This window comes from Lepisma saccharinum, chromosome 11 (assembly GCF_977018435.1).
Source record: "Lepisma saccharinum chromosome 11, izLepSacc3.1, whole genome shotgun sequence".
Taxonomy (NCBI): domain Eukaryota; kingdom Metazoa; phylum Arthropoda; class Insecta; order Zygentoma; family Lepismatidae; genus Lepisma; species Lepisma saccharinum.
In genome coordinates this window covers 63,114,023-63,140,646 of record NC_139239.1, presented here as the reverse complement: position 1 = coordinate 63,140,646, position 26,624 = coordinate 63,114,023, and the positions used below count along the sequence as shown (strand labels likewise).

General features: G+C 36.3%; 1 protein-coding gene across 1 annotated transcript in view; it reads right to left on the bottom strand.

Annotated features, from left to right (window-relative positions):
- LOC145994854 (lipase maturation factor 2-like) overlaps nt 1-26,624 on the bottom strand; it is a 40,933-nt gene that overhangs the window by 12,362 nt on the left and 1,947 nt on the right. Inside the window, exons 2-7 of the mRNA XM_083131249.1 lie at nt 21,695-21,875; nt 18,152-18,253; nt 17,023-17,210; nt 4,367-4,545; nt 3,082-3,199; nt 657-797 (exon numbers count right to left, since the gene is read on the bottom strand). Of these exons, the coding sequence (XP_082987375.1) occupies nt 657-797; nt 3,082-3,199; nt 4,367-4,545; nt 17,023-17,210; nt 18,152-18,253; nt 21,695-21,875 (909 nt within the window). The remainder of the gene's footprint in view (nt 1-656; nt 798-3,081; nt 3,200-4,366; nt 4,546-17,022; nt 17,211-18,151; nt 18,254-21,694; nt 21,876-26,624) is intronic.

Below are 26,624 nucleotides of genomic sequence, written 5' to 3'. Positions count from 1 at the left end.
CTGATGCTCTTACAGATTCCAATATTTGAATATAACAACTTAAATTAAATTATAAATATTAATATGCTTTCCATTAGAATTATATCCCATCAAACTAACAGAATTTTGCTTTGAAATATTTTCATAATTTAATGTGGAATAAACATTTAATCACAAAATTAGTTTCTCCCCACAGTGTGGTTGCAAAAGTAATGAACATTATGCACCTTGCATAATTTTCAGGATAATTAGATTCTGCAAAATGTGACATTGCATTTTTGCTGACCACATGCAGCACCTGCACTGAAAAGTATCAGCTGGTATTGGTAAATAAATTCCAACCCATGCTTTCCTAAATAATTATTTATATTATATTATATATAATAATAGATAATTTCAGCCTACTGATATTGTTACCACTGTTATTGACCAACACTGAAGTACCTGCTCATGCAGCTGGCATGAAAGAGACATGAAAATATGAAATTGCTGCTGAAAAAACTCGAATATAGCAAATATAACTGGAATATCAGTGGAGATTTAAAGATGATTGCCTTACTGCTTGTTTGCAACTTGATACAGTGCATAAGTATCTGCTCACCCTAATTTTATATTTATTTTGTACATTACAATGCAAGATTCATTAACACTACACTAAAGGTATGTTTTATGCTCACCAATATCTGCATCCACTGCACCAGCTGCATTGATTCTTACAGAAAAGTACTCTTTTGTGAAATAGAGCACGGCACCATACACAGCAATTGGGACAAGGAGATTACATATAGCAACCAACCATCCTACAACACCAGAGTTATCTGCAAAAACAATTTTATTTATTTCGTTTTATCATACTTACTGATCATCAATACTGATCTGATCTGGCTTGACAAAAATTCTATCAATCAAGAGGACCCAATACTTCTTCATGATGTGATGCAGCAAACATGGCCAGAATATTACACATGGGACTCATTCCATACAACGCTTTGCTTGGTTTATTTGTACTGAAGTAGATATTACTGGTTCTATTTAGCTATATTAGTATACCTATGTCCAATCTACATTTAGTTACATGTTTGATGTCATTACAATTGTAATACAGAAGGTTGTTCACTTTATATCCGACCATTTTCGATTCGGTGCTGCCACCTGGAACTATGGGTCTGCTGGCGGGAGAAGTGTTGTGTCTGACCTTGTAGGTGCGTGAGTGTTGGTAGTGAATGTTATCAAATGGCGCCGAAAATCAACCGGTATTGGGAGGGTTATGTAATGGCCCTTTCCATGCTAAGTTTTCATACGTACGCATTGTGAAACAGTGTCGGGAGAATGGGTTAACACTTGGGGTGACTACTGCGAAAGCTATTGTGGCCCATTACACACAAGAGGCTCTCCTTGCGAAACATTCACCCACGAAAACCACCAGGAGAAGGGCTGCAAGCAAAGTGTCACTGCTGGTGGTCACATTCGAGCGATCACATACCGTGACATTGACGGCAAAGGGCACAGCAACTTTGTTCGTCAGTGCAGGGAAAGTTTCCCTCGTGGCTTTATGGTTGTGACGGGATTCGGATATGAGGGTAAGTTGATGATACACAAGGTGGACAAAAACGTGAAGGTGAATGCCAGATACTTCCAAGACTCCATTCTGACACCTATCTATCGGAGAGACATCCCACAATTGTATGGAACGGACGCGAACCAGGTGATGATCCATATGGACAAGCCTTCGAGTCATACTGCCAGAACATCACTACATTTTTATCAGGAAATGGCAGAGGAATTAGGAATTCATGTCATTCCGTTTGAAGACATTCCTGTGAAAAGCCCAGATGCCAGTCCAATGGATTTTTGCGCATTTGGACTGTTGAAACGACGTCTTCAACATTGCCGCCTGCGCACCCTGGATGGTCTATGGAAAGCTTGCAGGGAGGAGTGGGACGGAGTTCCCATGCCTGTCCTGCGCCGGAGCATGCTGCAATGGTAACTGCGATGCCGGGCGATAGTCCACAATGCTAGGGGTCGAACATGATCGGTGGTGGCGGCGCGGTATCTCTTAAGGTTAGTACCCGTCACAAATGGTCCGATATAAAGCGAACAACCCTGTATAAACGTCTTATATTATCAACCACGTTGTTTATTCACCTCAACATGAATAAAAGTTTTATTACTAAGGACAGGATTTATATAGCTGAAACATGCAAAATATATACATAAATATGCAGAATTAATCACTGAAATATGTAAAATTTTTTTCAGTCTTTGATCATTTCCTTCATTCATTCTTCACTGTTGACTTGCAATCACTTTTCATAGAATCAGCATTAACTGTTTGTGAAATGTGGGAGTAGTGAATTGCAAAGAACTCGCAGAAACTTAATATCAGTGGTGGCTTCTATGGTTTAAAATACAATTAAGTAAAAGTAAGGTCACTGCTCTGTCACAATAAAAAATAAGAGTTCTTCTTGAAAAAAAAATCATACTTTTGAATGTTTGGCCCACAAACATAATTGCATTACTCAACGAAAACTAGACAAATAGACAAATGGCACAGAAACTGTATTTTATGTAAAAATACGTAATATACCTCGAAATATGTGACCTGAAATTCATGTATACTTTTCCTAACAGTGTAATTTGTCAACAATCATAAGTTTTGCTTCACTGCATACCGAGAGAAAAAAATTCCATTATATTAATATAAGAATCTGGACCCTACTACATACAAGCATACTGTACAATGCACATTTTACTGCTTATTCACAATTCATACTTGATTTAAACAAAGATATACAATATCTCAGTACACTTGGCGCTAATTTACATTCACCAATTAACATTAAAAAAAAAAAAAAAAAACTCACTTTGACACCCTAAAAGCAAGATTTTGACCATTTTACTTAGTGTAATAAAAAAGAAACCTTTATTTCTAAGGTTGAAACACCTTAAAAAATTAGAAATTAATCTATTTTCTTTATTCAATTTTACATGTCAATACAGTGTACAGTAAAAGTGAAATTTTCTGTTCCTTTAATTTACAAATACAGATGATTATGTTCACACATAATTAACACATCTAATATGAGAACAATGAAAACTCACCTTTCTTTTTCTTTCTATAGAAGAAATCATCGTCCAGTAATGAGATACAAAGCACAATGGTAAGCAAATTGAAGAAATTATAATTCCCTGTCAATATAATAGTAAGTTGTAGTAGAACCTGAAAGAAAAGTACAAGATTTGATTTGTAATATTTTGTTCATTTAGTAAGGTTTGTATAAAATAAAATTAAGATATGCACCTTTTTCCATAATTATACTTGCATGTTAACTGATTATGTGCAATGCAATGAACCTGTAGAATAATGTTCTTAATAGTATTGAGCTAATAACAGTACCAATATATCAGTACTGGCCAATATTCTTGCAATTGGTTTTTTTCCTGAATGTCTTTGATTTGTTAAAATTTTAATAAGCGACTGAAAACTACACGCACAGAAATCTGAGTCTACATAAATCTGTTCATATATTATAATTTCTCTAATAAAAGTTTAGGAAATTGTTATATACTGTATATTTTTTTAAATACTTCACTGAAGTAACAGTAAGCTGGAGTAATATTAATAACATTTCTTTTTTACTGCCTGAAATAAAATTCTTTGGCATTAACTACTAAAACTACTGTATTGGGGACAAAAAATAATCTACTGTGAGGTTACCCACCTTCCATTGTAGAGTGTAGGAGTTGAAGTATAAAAGCGTAGAATGTATGATGGCATTATTACTTAAAAACGAGGGAGAGTCACATGAAAATCTTAAAAGTCCAATAAAAATCCTATGACAGACTGTATTAAATTTATATCAGGTATCAACTGTTCTTTACAAAATGACCTCAAGTGTGCAACACTGATCAAGTGAGCTTCACAACTCATTTTTGTCATTTTTAAAGATGGCGCCTCCTTCACACACTTGCACGAGTGAAGAGCAGTTGTTTCTTGCCCTCTGGAAGCCTAAAACTCATAGAAACTCTAGCAAATGAAAACTCATATCTCTATGCATGATTACCATGCCAGCAAGTTTACAAATGGAGGAAGAAGGATGACAATGGCTTCAGTTTGCAGGCAGATGAGTGGAAAGACCTTCGTAATGGGTCATAAGTGACTGTGTGTGCATCCCAAATATTCTTCTTCCTGAGATATACAGGCACTAATTCAATACTTGAAGAAAATATATGTGGATCAGCAATGGATATATACTAAAATGCAGCATACTTGTGCAACCCTACAAGCAGAAATCTACTAGATAAAAAACAAAAACAAATTAAGATTTTCATTTGGCTGTTCCTTGTATATATACATGCACAACCTTCAGCTAGAAGTATTACATACCTGCAGATAGAAGCTGATGATCCGTACACGGCGATTAGGAAAGAAAAACAGGAATGGAACAGCTATTTCTATTACGTATGTCCCAACAACACCAAGCCGCAACATCCATGAAGGGAGATGGTGGATATACCATGCCAATGGAGTCGGGATACACTGTGATTCAAAGTGGACATTCAAGGCTGGAAAGAAACAGTAAAGTTTGAGGTTTTGAGATGATATTTTTTTGAAACTCCACCTATCATTTACACTATGTATTAAAATCTTAAAATGCACAAACACTAACAATTCAAAACATTAACAAGGTATTCAACATCTCACAAATTTCCCATCTGCATTCCCAGGTTTGTTGTTAGCACTAAGATCTAGACACCATAAATCAATAGGATAGTGCTTCTTAAATATTTACAGCAGAATTAATGTATTTTCCATAATTTTTTAATAACTCTCAGGATGATTCAGACTTCAGAAAGTGTTGTGTTAGTAAATAAAATAATAAGTATTCTTAAAAATATTTAAAAGAAATATATTTAATAAATACTAAACTTAATTTACTTACGATTAGTGAGTATGTACAATTTCAAACAACATTTCAGGAATCAACTGTTCCCCTCATCAGGTTCCTACTTGACTAGCGAGATCGCTTCATAGCCACGTCAAATTGAATTAAAAACAAGGAAAAAGGATATAGGAAAAACTATGGTAGAAAAGGAATCCTAAAAACTTGCCCAATCCTGTTAAAACTTCCATCCCCACTACCATCCCTTGTTAAAAACACATAAGTTAAAAAGTCAATCTTAAAAGAACATTTCGACTAGAAAGTTAAAAGATGCACGCCAATTCACTTTCACCCGTGAGGGATCCAGATTGCCTTCTCGCAGAATGCAGGAAGTTGTCAGATTCCGCTCCCTGCCCACAAATTTCCCCTTTCATTCCCCTACACACTTACGTCACGTTGTACTCAAAGACACGGGTCTCCGAGCCTCGCGAATTACATCCAGGGTGACATGAAAACCTATTTCTTTGTATTCACGTGTCGTGTATCCACACAGGCTAATACACACGCGTTTTATACATACTTAAACTTGAGATATAAACAGACCACTAATTCACATTTAACAAGATTTACTGACAGACAGCTTAACATACAACTCCCACAATGGACACCTCCATATTTTAACCTATCATAAACAGAAGACTAACGATATTTCACACCTAACATTCCCCTATCTTCCTTTAAAATTTTCAGTCCTTAATATGTTGAAGTCTATCAGGAGGTCTTCTCTCCCTGATTGATCTCCTAATGGCATTTTCTTTGCTTCCCTGATGTTGCTCTGGTCTCTCCGAGGATGATGCTGAACTACAACCTGCCCCATTATCCAAAATCGGGGTGTCATACATCACCTGGATCTGGGAAATCCATCAAAAGTTCGTCATAAAATCTTGGAAACGTTGATCCAGTAGAAGTTCCAGGAAGCTCTTGCCGCTTATCAATTTCATTTTCCTCAGTATCTTTTCTTCTATTCGACCACTTCAGCTGGTTTAAGTGCACCATTCTTCTCTTCCCGTCCACTTCTACCATCCAAGTGACATCGCTGTTTCTTCTCAGTATTCTGCCCTGAACATATCTCATTGCGTTCTTTTTGTCTTTGAACAGTAATTTCACCCACACTACATTTCTTCCTAAATTATCATTGTCCTTCTTCTGAGGTTCCTTCATCTGTTCATAATCCTCTTTAGATATCTTCTCCATATTCACGTCAAATGTATTGACCGGGGTATACGAAAATATAACTTGCTGCGGAGATTTACCAGTCATTGTACTACATTCACTCCGCATGGACAGCAAGACCTTTTGCAGCAAATGAATGATGTCAAAATGCATGTTTTTATTTAGGCACTCTCGTACTGCACAATCCAATTTAGTTTTTAATTGTCTGGACACACCTCTCCACTTGGCCATTGCTCTCTGGGTGGTAGGTCGGCAAGTGATATAATGTAATGTTGTGCTTTTCACAGAAAGCTCCAAAGTCTTTACTTGAAAATGGTGGTCCATTATCACAAACTATGTGTTTTGGAAAACCAAATACAGCAAAACTTTTTACTAAATAATCTTTCACTTCCTTGAAAGACATGGAAGAGACTCGCTGACAGTCTAGCCATTTACTATATGCATCTATTATTATGATGTAAGTACTATTTCTCTATGAGAAGAAGTCAATGTGCATTCTTTCCCATGGATATTTACAGTTATCCCAAGAGCTGTATTCTCTCGATGAATTATCTGGTTTTAGTGCTGCGCATATTCCACAATCTTTAACATATGCCTCGACAGCCGCATCTATTCCTGGCCACCAATACTTTTACCTCAACATCATCTTCAATTTGACAATACCACTATGATCATCGTGTGCTTTCTTAAGTATTATGTTCCGCACTATTTTGGGTACCACCAATTTATAACCCCCAAATGACAATCCTTCAAGCATGCTCAATTCTGCTTGCCTCCTTTTAAAGGCAATCAATTCCTTTAAATCATCTCCATTATAACCCTTTATCTCATTTGGCCAGCCATGCTTAACGAAGTTCATAATTGCGCTCAGTATTCTGTCTTCACAAGTACATTTTCTCATAACTTCTTGCACTTTAGGCATCAGTGTCACCTGATAAATGAATTACTCTTGGAGCATCTTCATGACATACATCTGCTATTGGCAATCTAGACACATGTCAACCAACTCCACTTTGTATATATCAGCTTGTATGAAAAATACGCTAGGAACAAACACCATCTTTGAATACGTGGTGACGCAAGAATGACTATTGGCTTATCTAATGTAAGTAACTGTTTCGCAGGTTGAGAATCTGTCCAAATTTCGAAAAACCTTCCTTGGACATAATTTTAAAACCTCTTCACTGCGAATACAATGCACAATGCTTCCTTTTCATGCATAGGATATTGCAATTAATGTTTGGTTAACGTACATGATATGCATTCTATTGTATGAAGCTGCCCATTTATCTTGTGACACAACTGTGCTCCTAGACCATTTTGTGCAGCATCCCATTGCACTACCAAATCTTGATTCTGATCATATGGCACCAGAACTTTAGCACTTGCCAACTCCTGTTTTGGAGCTTCAAATTGCTTGCGACACGAATCAGTCCACCTCCACATAACATTCTTCCTTAACAGATTATATAAATCAGACAGTATTATTGATAAATTGGGCACACATCTCCTATAAAAATTGATTCCACTAAGAAATGCTTTTACCTCACAAATGTTACGGGGCTCAGGACATTGCAATAATGCTTTCATTTTCTTTTCTGACAGTCTAATCCCTGTCCTACTCAGCCCATATCCCAGATATTCTACTTCATGAACAAACCATACTCATTTGTTCCAATTAATCTTAAAGTTGTGTTCTTTTAAACGCTGCAGAACTTCCAGTGTTCGTACACACGTTTCATGCATTCCTTTTCCTGAAATGAGCAAATCGTCTTGATATGGTATGACATAATTCAAACCGTGAAGTATATCTTCAATTGTCTTCTGAAATATTTGGGAAGATACACTAACTCCAAATGGTAGTCACGTATGTCGAACCAAGCCCCATGGGGTATTCATAACGAGCAATTGTTTCGCCTGATTGTCTAATGCTATTTGTAAATAAGCTTTCTTCAGGTCCAAAGCAACAAAGGTATCGTGACCATACACATTAGGAAAAATTTCATCAATTCTTGGCAAAGGATATGTTACATTTTCCACAAACCTATTAATTGTGTTCTTAAAATCACAACACAAGCGTACATTACCATCTCTCTTTGCAACTACAACCATTGGACTCGCCCAGTCACTCGATTCCACCTTTTCCAAAATATTTTGGTCAATCAACTTTTCCAATTCTTCCTTTACTTTCTCTCTCATACCGAATGCAATGTTGTAAACTTCTTAAAAATAGGCGTAGCACCTGCTTTCATAGGTATCTTTGCTTTATAACCTATTATGGGTTGAGACAAATCTTTATTAAACAATTCATTGTAATTCACTTTGATTAAATCAACAACTCCTTGCACATTTTTAGTTTTGTTCAATTGCTTACATTTATCCAATATCTGCTGCATCATAACATGAACTTGGACATTTTGTAACAAGTCGTTGTTATACACATCAATAAAGTTAGATTCACAACATTTCTCATCAGTTGAAATGTTTAACCGAGATAAATAATAATGACAATTAGGTATAATCTGTCTAATCCACTGACGTCCCATTAAAGGATATTTCATTTTACAATCAACTATGTACAAGTCTAATCTCTGTGGAATTTGTTGAAACTCAACTTTAACAACAATCTTTCCTATTGATGGCAGGTTAGAATTATTCACACCTCAAAGAATACAATTTGGTTCTTCGTATTGTACATTAGACAAAATACTTTCTTTCACAAACAGATTTACTCATAATTGACACATACGATCCAGTGTCTATTTCAAAATTTACCATTATATTATTCATACTTATATTGACTAAATACTCAGATGAAGGTGCTAATTTGGTTATATATCCATTACAATATGAAATGTTTGTCTCAGATAATAAATTGTTTGAATGCTTCCGTCCTTGACCATTAGATGTATTGGAAGAAGTAACATTTCCAGATTCTTTACTTGAAGTAACATCATCTACTGGATGTGTATTCCTTGGAATTACTTCAATTATACCAAATGTCAAGTCGGTTAGGTCTTTATCCAACTGCACTTCCTTCGAACCTGGATCCTCTGGCACTGTATCATTATTGGATTTGTATGTATAATAAGTAGGGACATTGAATTTTCGCGATGCACGAAATGTGAAAAAAAGATGCAATTTTGAACATCCTGCACGTAACTACACCCCCAATGATGAAACATGCATGAGTTTTATTCGCGAAGTAATGCTAAATGTGTGCTTTTCCACGAAATGAACGCTTTTCGCGAAATAATCATGAATAGAGGCACATATTTTTGGTAAATAAAAAAGCAAAATTTCGGTACAAAAACGGAGTCAATTTCAGGTTCAAAAGCGGTAAATAAAATAAAATATCGGTGTTATAGCGGTGAAAACTTGGGAGTTATATTGTGAATATAATCCTAAATTTGATTTTAAAACTACACTTACTCCAGTGAATTAACATTTCACTTCTAATAGCACATTTATGTAGTTATCAGAGTATTAAGTTTATTTCTGTGTAAAGGAGTCCATTTTTGCTTCTCCAATATTAACAGCACAATTAATCAATTTTCCGGGAATTTCATAACTCTCAGGATAATTCAGACCTCGGAAGGTGTCGCGTCGGTGAATAAACCCTAAATTTCGTGTTTAAGAGTTAATTTCGCTTTTTGCAGTTCATTTCGCATTATTTCGTGACAAAACATGGTCACAAAATGCATCTCACACCTTTCAAAAACATGAAAAATTAACACTATAATGTGTTTTTCACATTTCGTTTTTGCGTCAAAAACGAAATATGCATGCCCCTAATCATGAAATATCATCAAATTAAGTAGAAAACACGCAGAAACCGGCAATCGAGGTTGTGCGCGCAAACTGTCGATTTGTAACGAAACGTTTGCCTAAAGTTTCCTACCACTTGCAGCTGAAGAACGTTTTATCTTGGATCACATCAGGAAGACAATGCAAATTGGGACTTCCCATGCACATAATCTTAGTTCGAAAACTTCGCTCCCTGTCAAGCTGCATTCCTTCCTTCCCCTGAATGTCTACCCAACTTCCAGTTTCATTGAACTTGCTAGCTGTAGCAGCGATAAGATTAGTCTGTTCCCGCACATCAAGGCAAACAATGGTGTCCTTTGTGTTCAGTCATGAATTAATTTTGTTTATCAAGTGATTTTCAACATGTGTTTGTGTATGTGCAGTAGTGATTATTTTATTTGTTGGACAGCAAGGATATCCTTTAAATACATACAATGAATAAATCACTTGAGATATGCAATTTAGAAATAAAGTGATTTTGTGTTGATGTTTGCTTTTGGTTGGACAGCTAAGTACTTGTGTATGTGTGCAGTATATAAAAATGAAGTAGTTTATCATAAAAATAAAGTAGTTTATCAATTTATAGCTCTTTTGAATGTTGTTTCTTCTCATAATGAAAAAGTGTGTGCCAATTTTTTTTTCCACCGCTGGTATATACCGCTGATCTAACATTTTATTTACCATAAATTTGTCTCCCTAATAATAAGGTTTCTTTTAATTGACATAATTTCTCTCTCTCTGATTCAACAATTTATAGCAATCCTTTATTTCATGTCCATATTTTTAACAATATTTGCATTGTGTTCTATTCTTTATGAAAAGTTGTAAATTGTTTTTCATAATTGCTAAAATTATGTGAATGACCTTGTCCTGGTGTGTTCGAGCTCGTATTTTGAAACCTAGCAGAATTCTTACTTGTAAAGTGCCTTTTGTTGGTATCATGCATCCTATCTGAGCTGAAATGTTGATTTGCCCTTGCACTTAATTCGTTTTGTGGTCTGTCATCTTCCTTATTGTAAGTACTACTTGGCCTATGATGATAAATGTGATTTACATTAGCCTGCTTGTTTACAGTTCTGTAGTTTCAGCTAGCCTTTGCACAATGTAATTACTAGCAGGACTATAGTAAGAAATTAATCTTTGTGAAATATCTTAAATGTTTTAACTTCCGGCAGTGCTGGAGTAAACAATTCTCGAAGAACTTCATACGGTTGAAATCCAATTACAGCAATCAATGTAGGAACTTTATCCTCTGTGCAACGTGCTGAATACAACAATAATTAGCAAATCATTCTAAATATGCAGAAACAAATCCATTTAGAGGATCCTATTTATCAAAAGGTACTACATAAGCTATTTTACTAGACTTGTAACAAACTTGTAATTACTCAAATTTACCTTCTCGTCGCCACATTGCAAGCTGTCGTGTATCCACACAGGTTAATACGCACTCGTTTTATACATGCTTAAACTTGAGATATAAACAGACCACTAATTAACATTTAACAATAGATTTACTGACAGACAGCTTAACATCCAACTCCCACAATGGACACCTCCATATTTCAACCTAACATAAACAGAAGCCTAACGATATTTCACACCTAACATCACACTTTTCCAATCTTTTAAACATCCTAATCCAAATCTAGTCAACATTTCCATCATCCCTATTTAATTTATTGGTCCTATCTTTGCAAATGTAGGCAGCCTCCTATACATTCCTGCTAATTTGCTTGTTTTAATTCCGAACAACCTCCCTTTTCTTAATATTATGTCCCTCCTCAATAATATGTTCTGACAGCTCCGTTCTAACTCCCTCTCTAATATCTTTATCATGCTCACCCCATCTTATATCCATACTTCTACCCGTTTGTCCAATATATTCCTTATTGCACATGCATTTGATACTATATACCCCTTTTTCCCTGGCCTTTTCACCCTTTTTCTACTCTGTGAAATGTATTTCACTTGTTCTCGGAGCCTTCATCCCACATTTAATTCCATAGACCTTTGCCACTTTTTCAACCCTCTCGGAGACCCCTTTGAAATATGGGATTCCTGTATATCTAAACTTCATTCCCTCCTCCTTCACTTCCAATTCACCCACTTTCGTATCTCTTTCCTTATTCTTACCTCCACTCTCTCTTTTGCAAACTTTGCATGCCCTACTTAGGTTCCTCCTCAAATCAGACTCCTTGTATCCATTCTTTTTACCTGCCACTATAATCCAATTTTCCTCTCTTCTCAATTCATCCTTATCATTACATAACCTTATTGCCCTTATGAAAAAGTTTAGAAAAACATTGTTTTTAGTTCTCTTTGCGTGTGCAGATTCATTATTAATGTATAAATCCCCAGCTAAGGCTTTATGGAAAACTCCAATCCTGATGCCAATTTCATTTTTAATAATCCGAAGATCCAAAAAGCTGATCATATCATCTTTCATTTCTTCCTTAGTAAATTTAATACGTTCCTCCTGTTCCCCCAATATACTAAACATCTTGTTTAAGCCCTTTTCCTCTCCTATAATCAAAATGTCATCAACATACCTCCCGAAATATTTAATCTCACCTTTCATTTGGTTCTCACGTAATGTAGAAAAATACTAGATATAATTCTAGAAATCGGGTTCCCCATTGGCAACCCTTCTTTTTGCACGTAAATCTTGCCATTGAAACAAATATAGTTATACCCTGTACACAGGTGGAACCACCTTACATACTCTCATGCAATACAGACATTTACGCCTTTTTCCATTAACCACCTTTGCAGGCAGTCCACAGCTTTGTCCCTAGGGATACTCAGATACAGGTTGATTACATCGAAGCTCATAATCCTATCCATAATTGCTATTTCAAGTTTTTCTATTTCATTTTTTACTTCCCAAGAATTCCTAACACTAAATTCGGTGTTTTCCCAAACCTCCTTAATATTAGAAACAAGCAGCGTCTTGGCTAATTTGTACACCGGGTGCATATACATAGGGATTATTGGTCTTAAAAGGGTCCCCTCTTGAGTTTTTGGGATCCCAAATGCTATTGGGATATCACCTTTTTTACAATTCTCGATTAATTTATTTTTCTCTACTCTTGCTAAGGTAATACTAGTTTCTACCCATTTCTTTACCTCCCTTTTGATTTTGTTAATCGGATTCTGACCCACCACCTCAAAATCATTACTACAAAAACAATCCTCCAACTTTCTTTTGTACTCGTCCTTATCCATGATAACCATTTTGTTCTCTTTATCTGAATGGATCTTTTTTCCCCGATTTCACTTCTTTTCTCCTTAGCATTTTCTTTTCTAATCTGTTCCTCAATAATATCGTGAATTTTTTGTTTCACTTCACTCTTATCATCCCTATCGTCTAACATTGTCCCTATTCCTTCGGCTGCTATTATAAATTCCTCTTTTACGATTTCTTCATCCCCTATGGCAAACTTTTGCCCCTTTCCCGTGATCTCTTAAATCCCTAGGAATTTCTTTCTTAGTTAAAGTTAACACAAAATCCCCCCTCCTTATCCCTCCTGTTCCCACATGATCCTATATTTCTCTTCCTCTTCCCTTCTATCTTAGCTAGTTTACTTTGAATCTTGATCCTATGGTTATTTTTGGCTGCTTAAACGAACTTATGGTGTCTTTCTTCGATCCTGTTCCATGCCATCCCATCTAAAATTGTGCTAAGCTCCAAATGTAGCTGCAGACATTCCTTATTAAGCCTATTCACCACCCCATACGCCTCTCTAATACATTTCCCTAGCATTCCCATCTGAAAATTCTTTTTTTGTTTAATCCCTTTAATGCTCAGGGGTTGGTATCCCCACTTTAAAAAATTTGGAACCATGTGTACATTTGAGTTTATTTTGCATTTTTCAGTTCATTTCACATCACTCTGTGACAGAACATGGTACGAAAATGTTCCCCTCACAATTCAAAAACAAAACATCACCTTTCAATTTCCTTTTCACATATTAAACCATTTCTTTAAGCATGAGCTGCTTTCAATTTAGCAATAACATGGTTTATGATGCAACAAATTATTTAAAAACCATCACATTATATTGTACCATCAGGAGAAGATTGTTGTTCTCACTGACTTATTGAAAGATATTTTTCTCATTACCTGGCTTGTGTGCCAAAAATGAATATCAATTATAGGAGTTTTAAGGCACGTTTTAACTAGGGCTGAACCGATAATTGCACCGAATTCTATAGATACTGCTTTTTAAAAATTGTAGCTATTCAAAATAGCTGAGAATATTTATAAATTTTAACATTTACTCGTATTATGGTCGATTTCTCAACCATCAAAAATAAGGTGCTACTCTTATTTTGGTCGATTTTTCGACCATGCAGCTGATTACAAAATTCCTGTTTTTTAATTATCTTTATACTTTTCTGATATGTCGGAAACACTTACAGTGGGTAAAATGAAGCTTTGGCACATCATGTGGATGCAACCCCTCCCCACCAACTCCAAATTTACGTATGGAAGATGGCGCGAATTTTAAATTCGTACACTTATTTGACAAAAAATGTTATAACTCGTAGACTATTTGACCAATCTACTTCGGCTAACTTTTCTTTTGCAGCTAAAACATCAGGGCATGCAACCCTGCAGAAATCAAAACGCCAAAGCCAATAAGAGGGGTTGGGTGGGCTGCAGCCCCCAACTTTCAACGAAAACATTTCATTAAAATGGAGAGTTTGCCCCCTCTTCCCCTGCTATCTTGGGAAGGGGATGCAAATTTAGCCTTTTTTTCAAAGAATGGTTCTTTCTCAATCGAATCAAAGTTAATTCATGTTTCTGGGTGCATTAAATTATCAAATGTGTGACGAAAACTCCCCATTTTTATGATTTTTTCATTGAAAGTTGGGGGTCATGGCCCACCCAACCCCTCTTATTGGCTTTGGTATTTTGATTTCTGCATGGTTGCATGCCCTGATGTTTTAGCTGCAAAACAAAATTTACCCGAAGTAGATTGGTCAAATAGTCTAACAGTTATAACATTTTTTGTCAAATAAGTGTACAAATTTAAAATTTGCTCCAAAGGCATCAGCGAAACAGAGTGACTTTCTGACGACCCCCTCGACAGAGTAAAGGTTAAGCGATAAGTTTGATATTGGAACTATACCATAGCAATCTATTCCAGTTTATCTTTAAAATATTCATAATCACTAAATATATTTCACCCCGGAACATTGTTACAAAAATTATGTATTTTGCACAATTTCCACAATATTTATAACTCTATGAGAAGCCCAGACTTTGGAAAAGTATCATCGAGTATCAGTGATCAAATTCCAACAGTTACTTTATGGTACTGGCCGTAGTTTTAATGGTTACTCGAGAATGGCTATATACGAGGGTTGCTGGAAAAGTCTCTGCAAACTACCACCAACAGTGGTGCTAGTATTCCGCTATTATAAAAATTGAAAGAATAGACCTTTTCTATGTTTAAATTATCTTTGATAGTTTATGACCGCCTACCTATTCTCGTAGCACTTCTGGCAACTGGAGAATCGCAGGGGACCAACTTCCTTACTTGGATTTTTACCTTTCAGGCTTCAACCACATACGCTAACTCATGAAAAATGTCAAAAAACAAGTCTGATGTTAGTAAATTCAGATTTTTATTAAGTTTTACATGCAAACATGCTTGAATTTGTTAGAAAACAATGCGATTCCCATGCATCGCAAAAACTTACAACCCCGGCTTCCATTCAACCAAGCCACAGAATATCTCCACACTCCTATTCCTCTATTTTATACAATGTGATTGCCAATATCACTTTTCTGTATCTTGCTGTCAAAGTTATAATTTGTACAGCGTGATTGGCATTGTAGTTTTTTACACATTGCTGGCAAAGTTGTAATTTGTACAGCGTGATTATTTTTATATACAACATTTTCAACTAGAGAACTTATGATCTGTCATAAGTTTAAGCCTATTCGATTATTTTTCACAGCAGTTTGAAGTAGTTTCGTGTGAGAAATGGAAATTTCTCGTGAACACTTTTGGGCAATGATTTCTTATGATTTTAAATGTAGTTTAACACCGAAACAATGCATTGAGCAACTTCATTTGGCTTTTGGGAATGAAGCATCATCCAATAGAACTGTGTACAGTACAATTGCTTTTCCAAATTCCAGCATGGTCGCACATCTCTCAGTGATGAATTTCGTGAAGGTTGTCCATCCACATCTGTTGTTGCCAGTAATGTTGATGCTGTGCGTGAAATGATTGAGAGAGATCGACATGTGGCATACCCTGAGATTCAGGCATCCTTGAACATTGACATGAAAGCAATACATACGATTTTGCATGGTCATCTGAATGTACGGAAACTTTCAATCCATTGGATCCCACACAACTTGACCGAAGCTCAAAAACAGGCTCATGTAAATTGGTGTAAAGAAATGCTAAAAAAATTCAACCGAGGCAAGTCAAATTTGGTGTACTACATCGTTACAGGGGACAAAACTTGGATCTATTCATACGAACCTGAAACTAAACAGCAATCCACTGTTTGGGTGTTTCAAAGCGAGCCGAAATCTACAAAAGTTGTTCGATCGAGGAATGCTGCCAAGCAAATGGTTGCTTGTTTCTTCGGTTATACCGGACATGTGGCAACAATAGCTTTAGAAGGTCGAAGGACTGTAAATGCTGAGTGGTATACAACAATTTGTTTGCCAGAGGTCATCAATGAATTGCGTAAAACAAACCCAAATCGTCGCAATATCTTCACCACGACAACTTCAGTTCCCACTCAGCACACCAAACTGTTGATTTTTTGTCTAGTAAAAATGTCGAATTTATGACTCATTGTCCGTACTCCCCTGCTTTATCACCTAATGACTTATTTTTGTTCCCACACATGAAAAAAAAAAGATGCGTGGTGAGCGATTTGCGTCGCCTGAAGCAGCTGTTGACGCATTCCGAACAGCAGTTTCCGAGGTTTCAGCTTCAGAGTGGAAAAAAATGCTTTCAAAATTGGTTTGAGCGTATGAAAGTGTATCGATCTTAAAGGTGAATACTTTGCCAGCAGCCCTCATACACCTGAGCATAGAATGGTATGAAGCACATTGAAAGCATGAATGCAATAGAAAACTTACCTGTCAAGCCCCACCACGTGGGACATCTACTGGTCAACTTCACCACCCCTGAAGCAAACATCAGGCGAAACAGAAGCCATTTCACCAACCAGAAGACAAGAGGATCTCTGGGAGAAGTCTGGCGCTTGAAGTATGAAACCGGCGCAACTAAAATGGTCAAGAAGCCTGCCTCCAACAACAATATGTCCCTGCAAAAGTCAGATGTAAAAATCCCATTTCTGATACAGATTTCTAATGCATAACAAACTCATTAACACCTGCATGAATATTACAGTTACCTGTACTACTTTTGACCATGAAACTATGCACATTTCCTTTTAATTATAAGCTTATAATTCCTGGTTCAGGGAGTGTGCACAATGTGATGTGAACAGTGAGACCATATTGAGGGCTTATACATGGTACTTTTAAAGCAGCTTTGCATTGAAATTCATGGAAAAGGACATTTAAACTATTGTTAAGAATCAGACTACCTTCAACTGATAATGAAATGAAGCCAACTGAATTTTGCATTCGTTAGTTACAATGAAATTATATATTGATTACAACTCTCATAAAAACCACAACACAGAGAAAATAATTCTCAACTGCTTCCAGAATTAAAAGTTTTGTACTGTGCTCGCTTAAACAAATACAAATCAGCTAGAAATTTTGTTAAAAAATATAATAAAAAATAACATAAAAACATCAACTCATAATCAAGTTGTAACTTCATGATTTTACCCATTATTCTTTAGCAGCCAATGCTGTTAACAGTACCGAAATACAATAAAAACATTTTGATATGTATTAAATACACAATCATAGTTTCAATTCACAAGCCCTTCAAAAATAATTATTCAATGGTGAAACCATGGAGAGACATGTGTGATATGAGTGGGTGTCAAGAAAAATTAAGTATTCAGAACCCATGTTAACGGAAAGCCTTTCCGACATTAAACAAAGTTGTGTATTATCGAAGTGAACATAGATGATTGATTTTCAAATAGTTAAAAATTTACAAAGCATTTAAAGTAATCTTAAATGCAAATAGTTATAAAAAATTTGCCTTCTAAGGCAGAGAAAAATGAATGAATGGATTATAAAAAAATTATACAAAAACAAAATAAAACTATAATTCTTAACTTACCACTGAAACCAAAGAAATGTCTGGCCAACTTGATAAAGGGACTGATAAAGTATCCAGATAACAAAAAATAATGATGATGAGCAAAATCTCTGAGATACAAATCTGAAAGAAAGAAAAAAAAATATTATTTTAGAAACTTCAAAACACAAAGATTCTGATACATTACAAAGGAAGTACTACACCATTTTCTGAGATAAGATGCTAGGGAAGATTCCTTCGAAAGCAAAATTGTTACAAGCCAATGTAATCCAGTTTGTATCACATCCTCTGTATGATGATATTTTGAATACCAGTTTATATGTTACAGAAATTTCTAGAAGTTAATTAATCACGCAAAGAGTGTTTTTTTTTTAAATGGTAAGTTCTGGTGATCAAAAGGTGTAAGGAATTGTCAGTATCATAGTTAAAAGTGGTGTTAAAATACGTAGGTCATGTGCAGTACTTGATAGAGTTAGAAATAGCGACTTTGTGGGAAAAGTAAAAAAGCGACATTATAGTGACATATAATCCTGGTTAGAAACACTACGTATAGAATTTGTTCGTAGAATAAGGAAATTGAAATTTTACACATACTCAGCATGCCTCTGTGGCAACCACAATAGACCAAAGTGAACAAAAAAACTAGTATGTAGCAGCGATATATTCCTAAACCGATGCAAATTCATGCTGAAAATAGGCAGATATCTCTTTAGAAGAAAAATAATAGCAATGTATAAGAAAATCAGTGTTGCCATTTTATGGAACAAATCTAGAAAATTACTTCTGGCACTGGCTCCATAACAGTAGCAATAAATCATAGGCATGCACAGACCCTTTGATTAGATGGAGGTGGGAGGCAAAATACTTGATGAAAGTTCAGTCTGGAAAGACTAAACTTTAAATTATCTCACTGTTTTATTGTATTAATGGGTATGAAACAGGGTATGTAGTGTGGTGTGTCTGAACCCATCAAAAATCCCCTTAGTTTAATTTTAGGCGTAAATGCAGCATAATTGATGAATAACAAGAAATTTGCCAGAGAACGACGTGGGATAGTTCAATTACATAGGAAATAATGCATCAAGAAATGATGTGCTAATTGTAGCCATGTGGGGGGGGGGGTGAAACCAGCCACCTACTAAAGGTTAAATTTGCAGAAATAATTAACATGTGGCAAAGTGTGTTGTGAAAAGTAACTTGTGTAAGTGATCACACTCATAAGTTGATACCATTTGAAACATTGATACCATTTGATACATAAGTTGAAACCATTTTTTTTTACATGATAATAGTTATTTCACATGTTGAAGAGAAAGGAAACTCCAGAAACATCGAATTGAACACTGTCACCATATAGGAGCATAATTATACTGCTAAGAGTACCAAATTTGGCTCACCTAACCTCCTCATATAATTACAAACATGATGCCATAGTATAACAACTTTGTCTTGTAATCAAAGGGTTTCAGGTTCAATACCTTGTGGAGGCACATAGTGCTTTTGATCCCACTTTGAACTGTTAAGTCTGGTCCAGATTGGTCTTTCTGTGTATAAAATGGACTTAACCTTTTGGTGCCCAAGCGTCTCGAACGAGATACCCAAAAGTAACCCTCGGGGTACCAAGCATCTCGATCGAGACGCTGTGTCAAGGTCGTAGTTTTTACGTTATAACTTTTATATTTTTGGTAATTTCGATTTTATTTTTTTATATTGTTTCTAACACATGTATTTAACAGAAATGGTCTTTTGCATTTTTTTTTTGTCTTCATGAAAATGGAGGGGGAAAGGCGGGAAAAGGGACTTCTCTTTTACCTCTCTTTTCAAGGTCAATTTTTTGCCGACAAAGGAAGACCGACTTTGTTGTTCTAAAGCAATGCTTTTCACTCCCTCCTGCTAAGTGCAGTCGAAGGAAGCTTGTTTATCAGTATCCGATGTCAAAATGAAAGTTTTCGGTGAGGGTGCAAGCAGGGGGGAGGGGGAAGACTGGTTGTTGAATCTGCGTTGCGAGAATGGAATTTCGAAGCGCGCTGAAGGAAACCTTTTTTTTTTTTTTAGCACAAGTGTCCACAAGTGGCAACAGGGGTTACCCAGCATTGTCTAAAAATAGAATTTCAAGCAGCTGCAAGAATTGGCGCTCATTTGTCACTACGTTCTAGCTTTTCGTCCGTGAATGTTATGCGTAGGTGTCGTTTTGTGCCCAAGTGCGAGGACATTTTTTGGGTGGTGACAATTTTTTACAATAATTTTTGGGGGTTTTCTCCCTTCCCCCTCCATATATACACCAAATTAGCATTAATTTTGCATTTTGTGCATTTTGACATTTTTTTCGGGGCGAGGGGAAACACCATTTTTTAAAGAAAAGTATTTTTAATGGGATTTCCCCCCTTTCCCCCTCCATATGTACGCCGAATGTGCATAAATTATATATCGTCTGAATCTGTGATTCATTCTGCGTACAACGGTATATCTTTCATATCTCTAGGGCATTTAGTTTCTGAGCTATTGCATTTTGAAGCTTGAATCAGTGGCGTCCCTACCATTCCTTTTGGGGGTACAACTCAAATTACATTGGTCATACGACAATGATGCAAATATTTTTCTGTTTTTTACATGCCAGCGATAATTTCTATGTGCATTTTGAACTTTTCATATCCTTTTTTCTCGGGGCGGGGGGCGAAACACCATTTTTTTTTAAAAAAAGTATTTTCAGGGGATTTCCCCCTTTCCCTCTCCATATATACACCGAATGTGCATAAATTATATATCGTCTAAATCTGTGATTCATTCTGCGTACAACGGTATATCTTTCATATCTCTAGGGCATTTAGTTTCTGAGCTATAGTCATTTCAAGGTACCACTGCATTTTGAAGCCTGAATCAGTGGCGTGCCGACCATTCCTTTTGGGGGTACAACTCAAGTTACATTGGTCATATGATAATAATGCAAATATTTTTGTGTTCCTTACATGTCAGCGATCATTTCCATGTGCATGTCGACACTGTCATGTACTTTTTTCTTGGGAGGAGGGTGGGGGAACCAATTTTTTTTTCCGAAATTTTGGAATTTTGAGAGTTAGCTCCCTCCCCCCGCCACATATACGCTGAATTTGCAAAAATTTCATATAGTCTGAATCTCTGGTTCATTCCGCGTACAACGGTATATCACTCATCTCTCTAGGGCAATTAGCTTCTGATCTACACTCATTTAATTGAAACTCTGCATTTTGCTCAAAATCGTCTCGGTACCCAGAGGCTTACTTGTGAAAAAGGTCTTGGGCGTCAAAAGGTTAAAGCTCACAAACCACACAGGAAAGTTTGGAAAATTATTCTGCATAATCAAGATGCACTATATATAATCACTAAACCCTTTCAGGCCATGTAGAGAATATGATTCATGTAGAAAATGTGGGTGTGTGTTAATGATATAGAAATTACACAATTGGAAGTTGAGCCTTTTAAGCCAAATGTGCATATCAATGATAAAGTACTTTTTAAAAAAGATTAGAATCATTGCTTACACTCTAAAAGAGATAAATATTACAAAAATCTTCATTGTATCCTTACCCAAGAAATGACAGAAATATCCCTGTTAATGCAAGAATGTCCATCATATATTCGGTATCCAAGCCAAGGTATGGAGCAAACCAAAGTAGAGTTGGTTTTGCATTTATTTGGTCTGAAACTGTCTTTGATTTAGCTTCCAATTGAGTTCTTGCTGGCAAAATTCCATTAGTGCCATAGAGACCTGTAAATTTTAAAAAAAATGCATTACCAGATATTTGAAGCTTTGCATATTTAGAGGTATTACATGACTACAAAGAACTCATTAGTTGCAGTAAAACATCAATTAACCTTTTGGGTCCCAAGTGTCTCGATCAAGATGCTGTGTCAAGGTTGTAGTTCTTACGTTATAACTTTTCTATTTTTGGCTAGAATTTAGATTTCTTTTTATATATATTGTTCCTAACACATGTATTTAACAGAAATGTTTCTTGCACCATTTTTTTTCTTCATGAAAATGGAGGGGAAAAGGCAGGAAAAGGAACTTCTCTTTTGAGTCTCTTTTCAAGGGAAAATTTTTGCCAACAAAGGAAGACGGGCTTTGTTGTTCTAAAGCAATGCTTTTCACTCCCACCTGGTAACTGCATTCGAATGAAGCTTGTTTATCAGTATCCCATGTCAAAATGAAAGTTTTCTGTGGGGGCGCAAGCAGAGGGTGGGGGTGGGAGAGGGGGAAGACTGGTTGTTGAATCTGCATTGTGAGAATGGAATTTCGAAGCGCGCTGAAGGAAACCTTTGTTTTTTAGCACAAGTGTCCACAAGTTGCAACACATGTTACCCTGCATTGTCTAAAAATATAATTTCAAGCAGCTGCAAGAATCGCTCATTTTTTACTGCGTTCTAGCTTTTCGTCCGTGAAAGTTGTGCGTAGGTGTGTCGTCTTGTGCCCAAGTGCGAAGACATTTTTTGAGTGAAGTGACAATTTTTTAAAATTATTTTTGGGGGGTTTCCTCCCTTCCCCCTCCATATATACACCGAATTTTCATAAATTTTGCATTTTGACATTCTTTTTTTTCGGGGGGATGGGTGGACACACAATTTTTTTAAAAAAAAGTATTTTAGAGGGGATTTCCCCCTTTTCCCCTACATATGTACGCGGAATGTGCATAAATTATATATCGTCTGAATCTGTGATTCATTCTGCGTACAAAGGTATATCTTTCATATCTCCAGGGCATTTAGTTTCTGAGCTATAGTCATTTCAATGTAACTCTGCATTTCGCTCAATTCCGAAGCTTGAGACAGTGGCGTACAAGCCTTTCGTTTCAGGGGTACAACTCGCGTAATATTGGTCATATGACAATGATGAAAATATTTTTCTGTTTCTTACATGCCAGCGATAATTTCTATGTGCATTTTGAACTTTTCATATCCTTTTTTTCGGGGGGCAGGGGGAGAAACCCCTTATTTTCTTTAAAAATATATATTTTTCAGGGGATTTCCCCCCTTTCCCACTCCATATGCATGCCGAATGTGCATAAATTATATATCGTCTGAATCTGTGATTCATTCTGCGTACAACGGTATATCGTTCATATCTCCAGGGCAAATAGTCTCTGAGCTAAAGTCATTTCAAGGTACCGCTGCATTTTGAAGCTTGAATCAGTGGCGTGCCGACTATTCCTTTTGGGGGTACAACTCACGTTACATTGGTCATATGATTTCTTGGGGGGGGGGAGGGCGGACCCCATTTTTTCCCCCGAAATGTTGGAATTTTGAAAGTTAGCCCCATCCTCACCGCCACATATACGCCGAATTTGCATAAATTCCATATAGTCTGAATCTCTGGTTCATTCCGCGTACAACGGTATATCACTCATCTCTTTAGGGCAATTAGCCTCCTACACTCATTTAATTGAAACTCTGCATTTTGCTCAAAATCGGCTCGGGACCAAGGGGGTTACATGTGAAAATGGCCTCGGAACTCAAACGGTTAATATCTCTACGCTCGGAGGAACCAGGCAACATCAGGGAGGAACCAGGCAACATCAAAGTCTAGTGTGTTTCAAAGACAACAGATCCCGTTGGTAAGGAGAAAAAAGAAACTTCAAAAATGATAAAAATGCAATAAAAACGGTAAAAAATTCTGAAAAAATAAGAAAGGCCGGTAAATGTAAAATAAGAAAGGCCGGTAAATGCAAAATAAAAACAATGTTTCTAACTGTAGTGAAAGGGACTACTATGAGGTTTAGCATTGTCTTCAAAGCCCAGAATAAAAGATGATTTGTCATCAACTTTATAACCTTTATGATTAGTACTGTGCTTTAAAGAAATGTGCTTCTCTCTCCTACACATAAATATACAGATTGCAGAGTTGTTTTCTTAAGTTAATAAATAATAATAATAATAATAATAAAAAATACGGTACTGCTTTCATATAGGTGAAACACATAGAAATAATTTATTTCGCACTTTTTTACATTGCTAACATACTATTCTGCATTGCGGAACATTTCTTTAGGTGTAATAATGAATTTCTAACAAAAATAATATCTATTTCTTACATTTCAGAGTACTTACTGTTCTTCGTTATTTCGATTCTGTAACACACAATATGGCGATAGCGTACTGGTTCATCGCACGTTGTGCCAGTGTTTTGTCGATTTGGAGTGTGCATGCAGTGTTGCAACCTTGTTCACCGAAAAATACCTACTTTCGTGCCCAGATTTGAAATTATGCTAATACCTCGCAAACCATTGACGTTAGCCCCACAAACCATTTCCCATAAGGTAAGGATAGGTTAGGCAAGCATACGTTAAAAAAAAATTTAAAAATTAAAAATACTCGATACGTCATGTTATAGTGAAAACACAGCGAGGTTTAAAACACTTACTGCGGGTTATGTCATGTAACACATGGAACATTGTGCTCCCGTGCAGAAAGCAAATGGCGGCAGCAGCAATAACGTGTCTGAGAGATATTTTCGCAGATAAACACATGATTTTGCATTAAAATGGATCAAAACTACATTCCCGAACTTCAACAACGCTAAAGAAAATGATCTGCGTAAGTACTTTCTTATGTAAAAAGTAAGAAATCCTTTTCCGCTATACGAAAGTGTTACCAAAAATATAACTAAAAGTAAATCCATGGTGCAACAGCCCTTGAAGTGCCAAGGCCTGCCTTCCAAGGAACTTTTAATTGTGTGATGTGTGGTAGTGCATCTTCAGGTTTCTCTGGCTGTCAAGACCAGAGACCGCTGCTATTAGTCCATGATGCAGGAATATCATAAATATTTTGGAACATCCACTGATGATTTGAAAGGATCAATAGAAAAGGATTTTCATGATTTCACTGGGAAATGATCATTTGGTAAAACCAGAATTTTATTCATTCTTATGTATATGTAAGATATAGTGCAAGGCATTGAATTCTGACTGAATTTTATGCATCAATATAATTGTGTGTCAAAGTGACTACCTTCACGAGGTGGTGAACCTAGCCTTTGTGCTATTTTCACTACGTCATATGATTCAACACTGTATGGGGATTTCTTTTATAATACAAACACATTCTCTTGTAAGATATTTCGGTACCTGTATCCTATCTGCCGAACACGTCTCGCTCGTTCATTTGTCACTTTTTACATTGGCACTTACCTATTGTGCATTGGGAAACATTCTTTTAGGTGTTACTTCGCTTTTTCACGAAAATAACTTCAATTTCTGACATTAACAGTGAATATTGTTCTTCGTTTTTTTCTCTTCCATAACACGATATGGTCGCACACTTGGCTCCACAGCTTGACTTGCATAGTGGATATGTAGTGTTTCCAACTTTACTAACCGAAAAATGCCCCACACACCATTCACACATAGCCCCAAAAATCATTCCCGCATAGCCACAAAAACCATTTACGGTAAGGTTAGGCAAACATAGTTAAAATTTGGGGTACTACTTTACTATACTGGAGACACCTATCAATGATTTATTTCACAATTTTTTACATTGCTAACGTACTATTCTGCATTGCGGAACATTTCTTTAGGTGAAATAATGAATTTCTAACGAAAATAATGTCTATTTCTTACATTAACGAGTACTTACTGTTGTTCCTTATTTCCCACAAACCATCCACAGGTAGCCCCAAAAACCATTGACATTAGCCCAAAAATTCACAATAGCCCCACGAACCATCACGGGGACGAGGTATGCCTACTAGGTTAGGTTAGGTTCCATTAGCACTCCTTTCGTTCAATTTAGCATATACGGACAATACGAGAGCGTATAGTGCTCTCGTGCAGAAAGCAAATGGCGGCAGCAGCAATAGCACGTGGGAAATAGATTTTCGTAGAAAACCACATGCATTCGCATGAAAATGGATCAAAACTACATTCCCGAACATCAACAACGCTACAGAAAATGATTTGCGTAAGAAACTTTCTCCTGTAAATTTGAAGAAATCAGTCTCCGGTATAGTAAAGTGTTACCAAATTTGGGGTTATAACCGGAAAATACCCCACACACCATTCACGAATAGCCCCAAACATCATTCCCGCATAGCCCCCCAAACCATTCTTGGTAAGGTTACATCGTTAAAAAAGGGACGTCATTTTCTTGTAAAACAACGGCATGGTTGGAAACAGTGACAGGAGATTACGTCATGAAACGTGTGCAACATCTGGTTCATTTAGAGAAAGCAAATGGAAGCAATGGCAATTGGGCGTCGGAGTGATATTTCTCTTCAAAAATACATAAATTCCCAGTCAAACAGATTCAACGATGAAAGAAAACACCTCTACGAACCTTCAAAATGCTACAGAAACTCATTTTGGTAAGTAGTTTCATAAAATGTTGTCTATCGGCCGAACACCTCTCACTCGTTTATTTAATCACTTTTTACATTTGTACTTACATATTGTGCATTGCGAAACATTCTTTAAGGTGAAATATTGCTTTTCTGGCGTTTTGTGACTAAAATAATGTCGGTAAC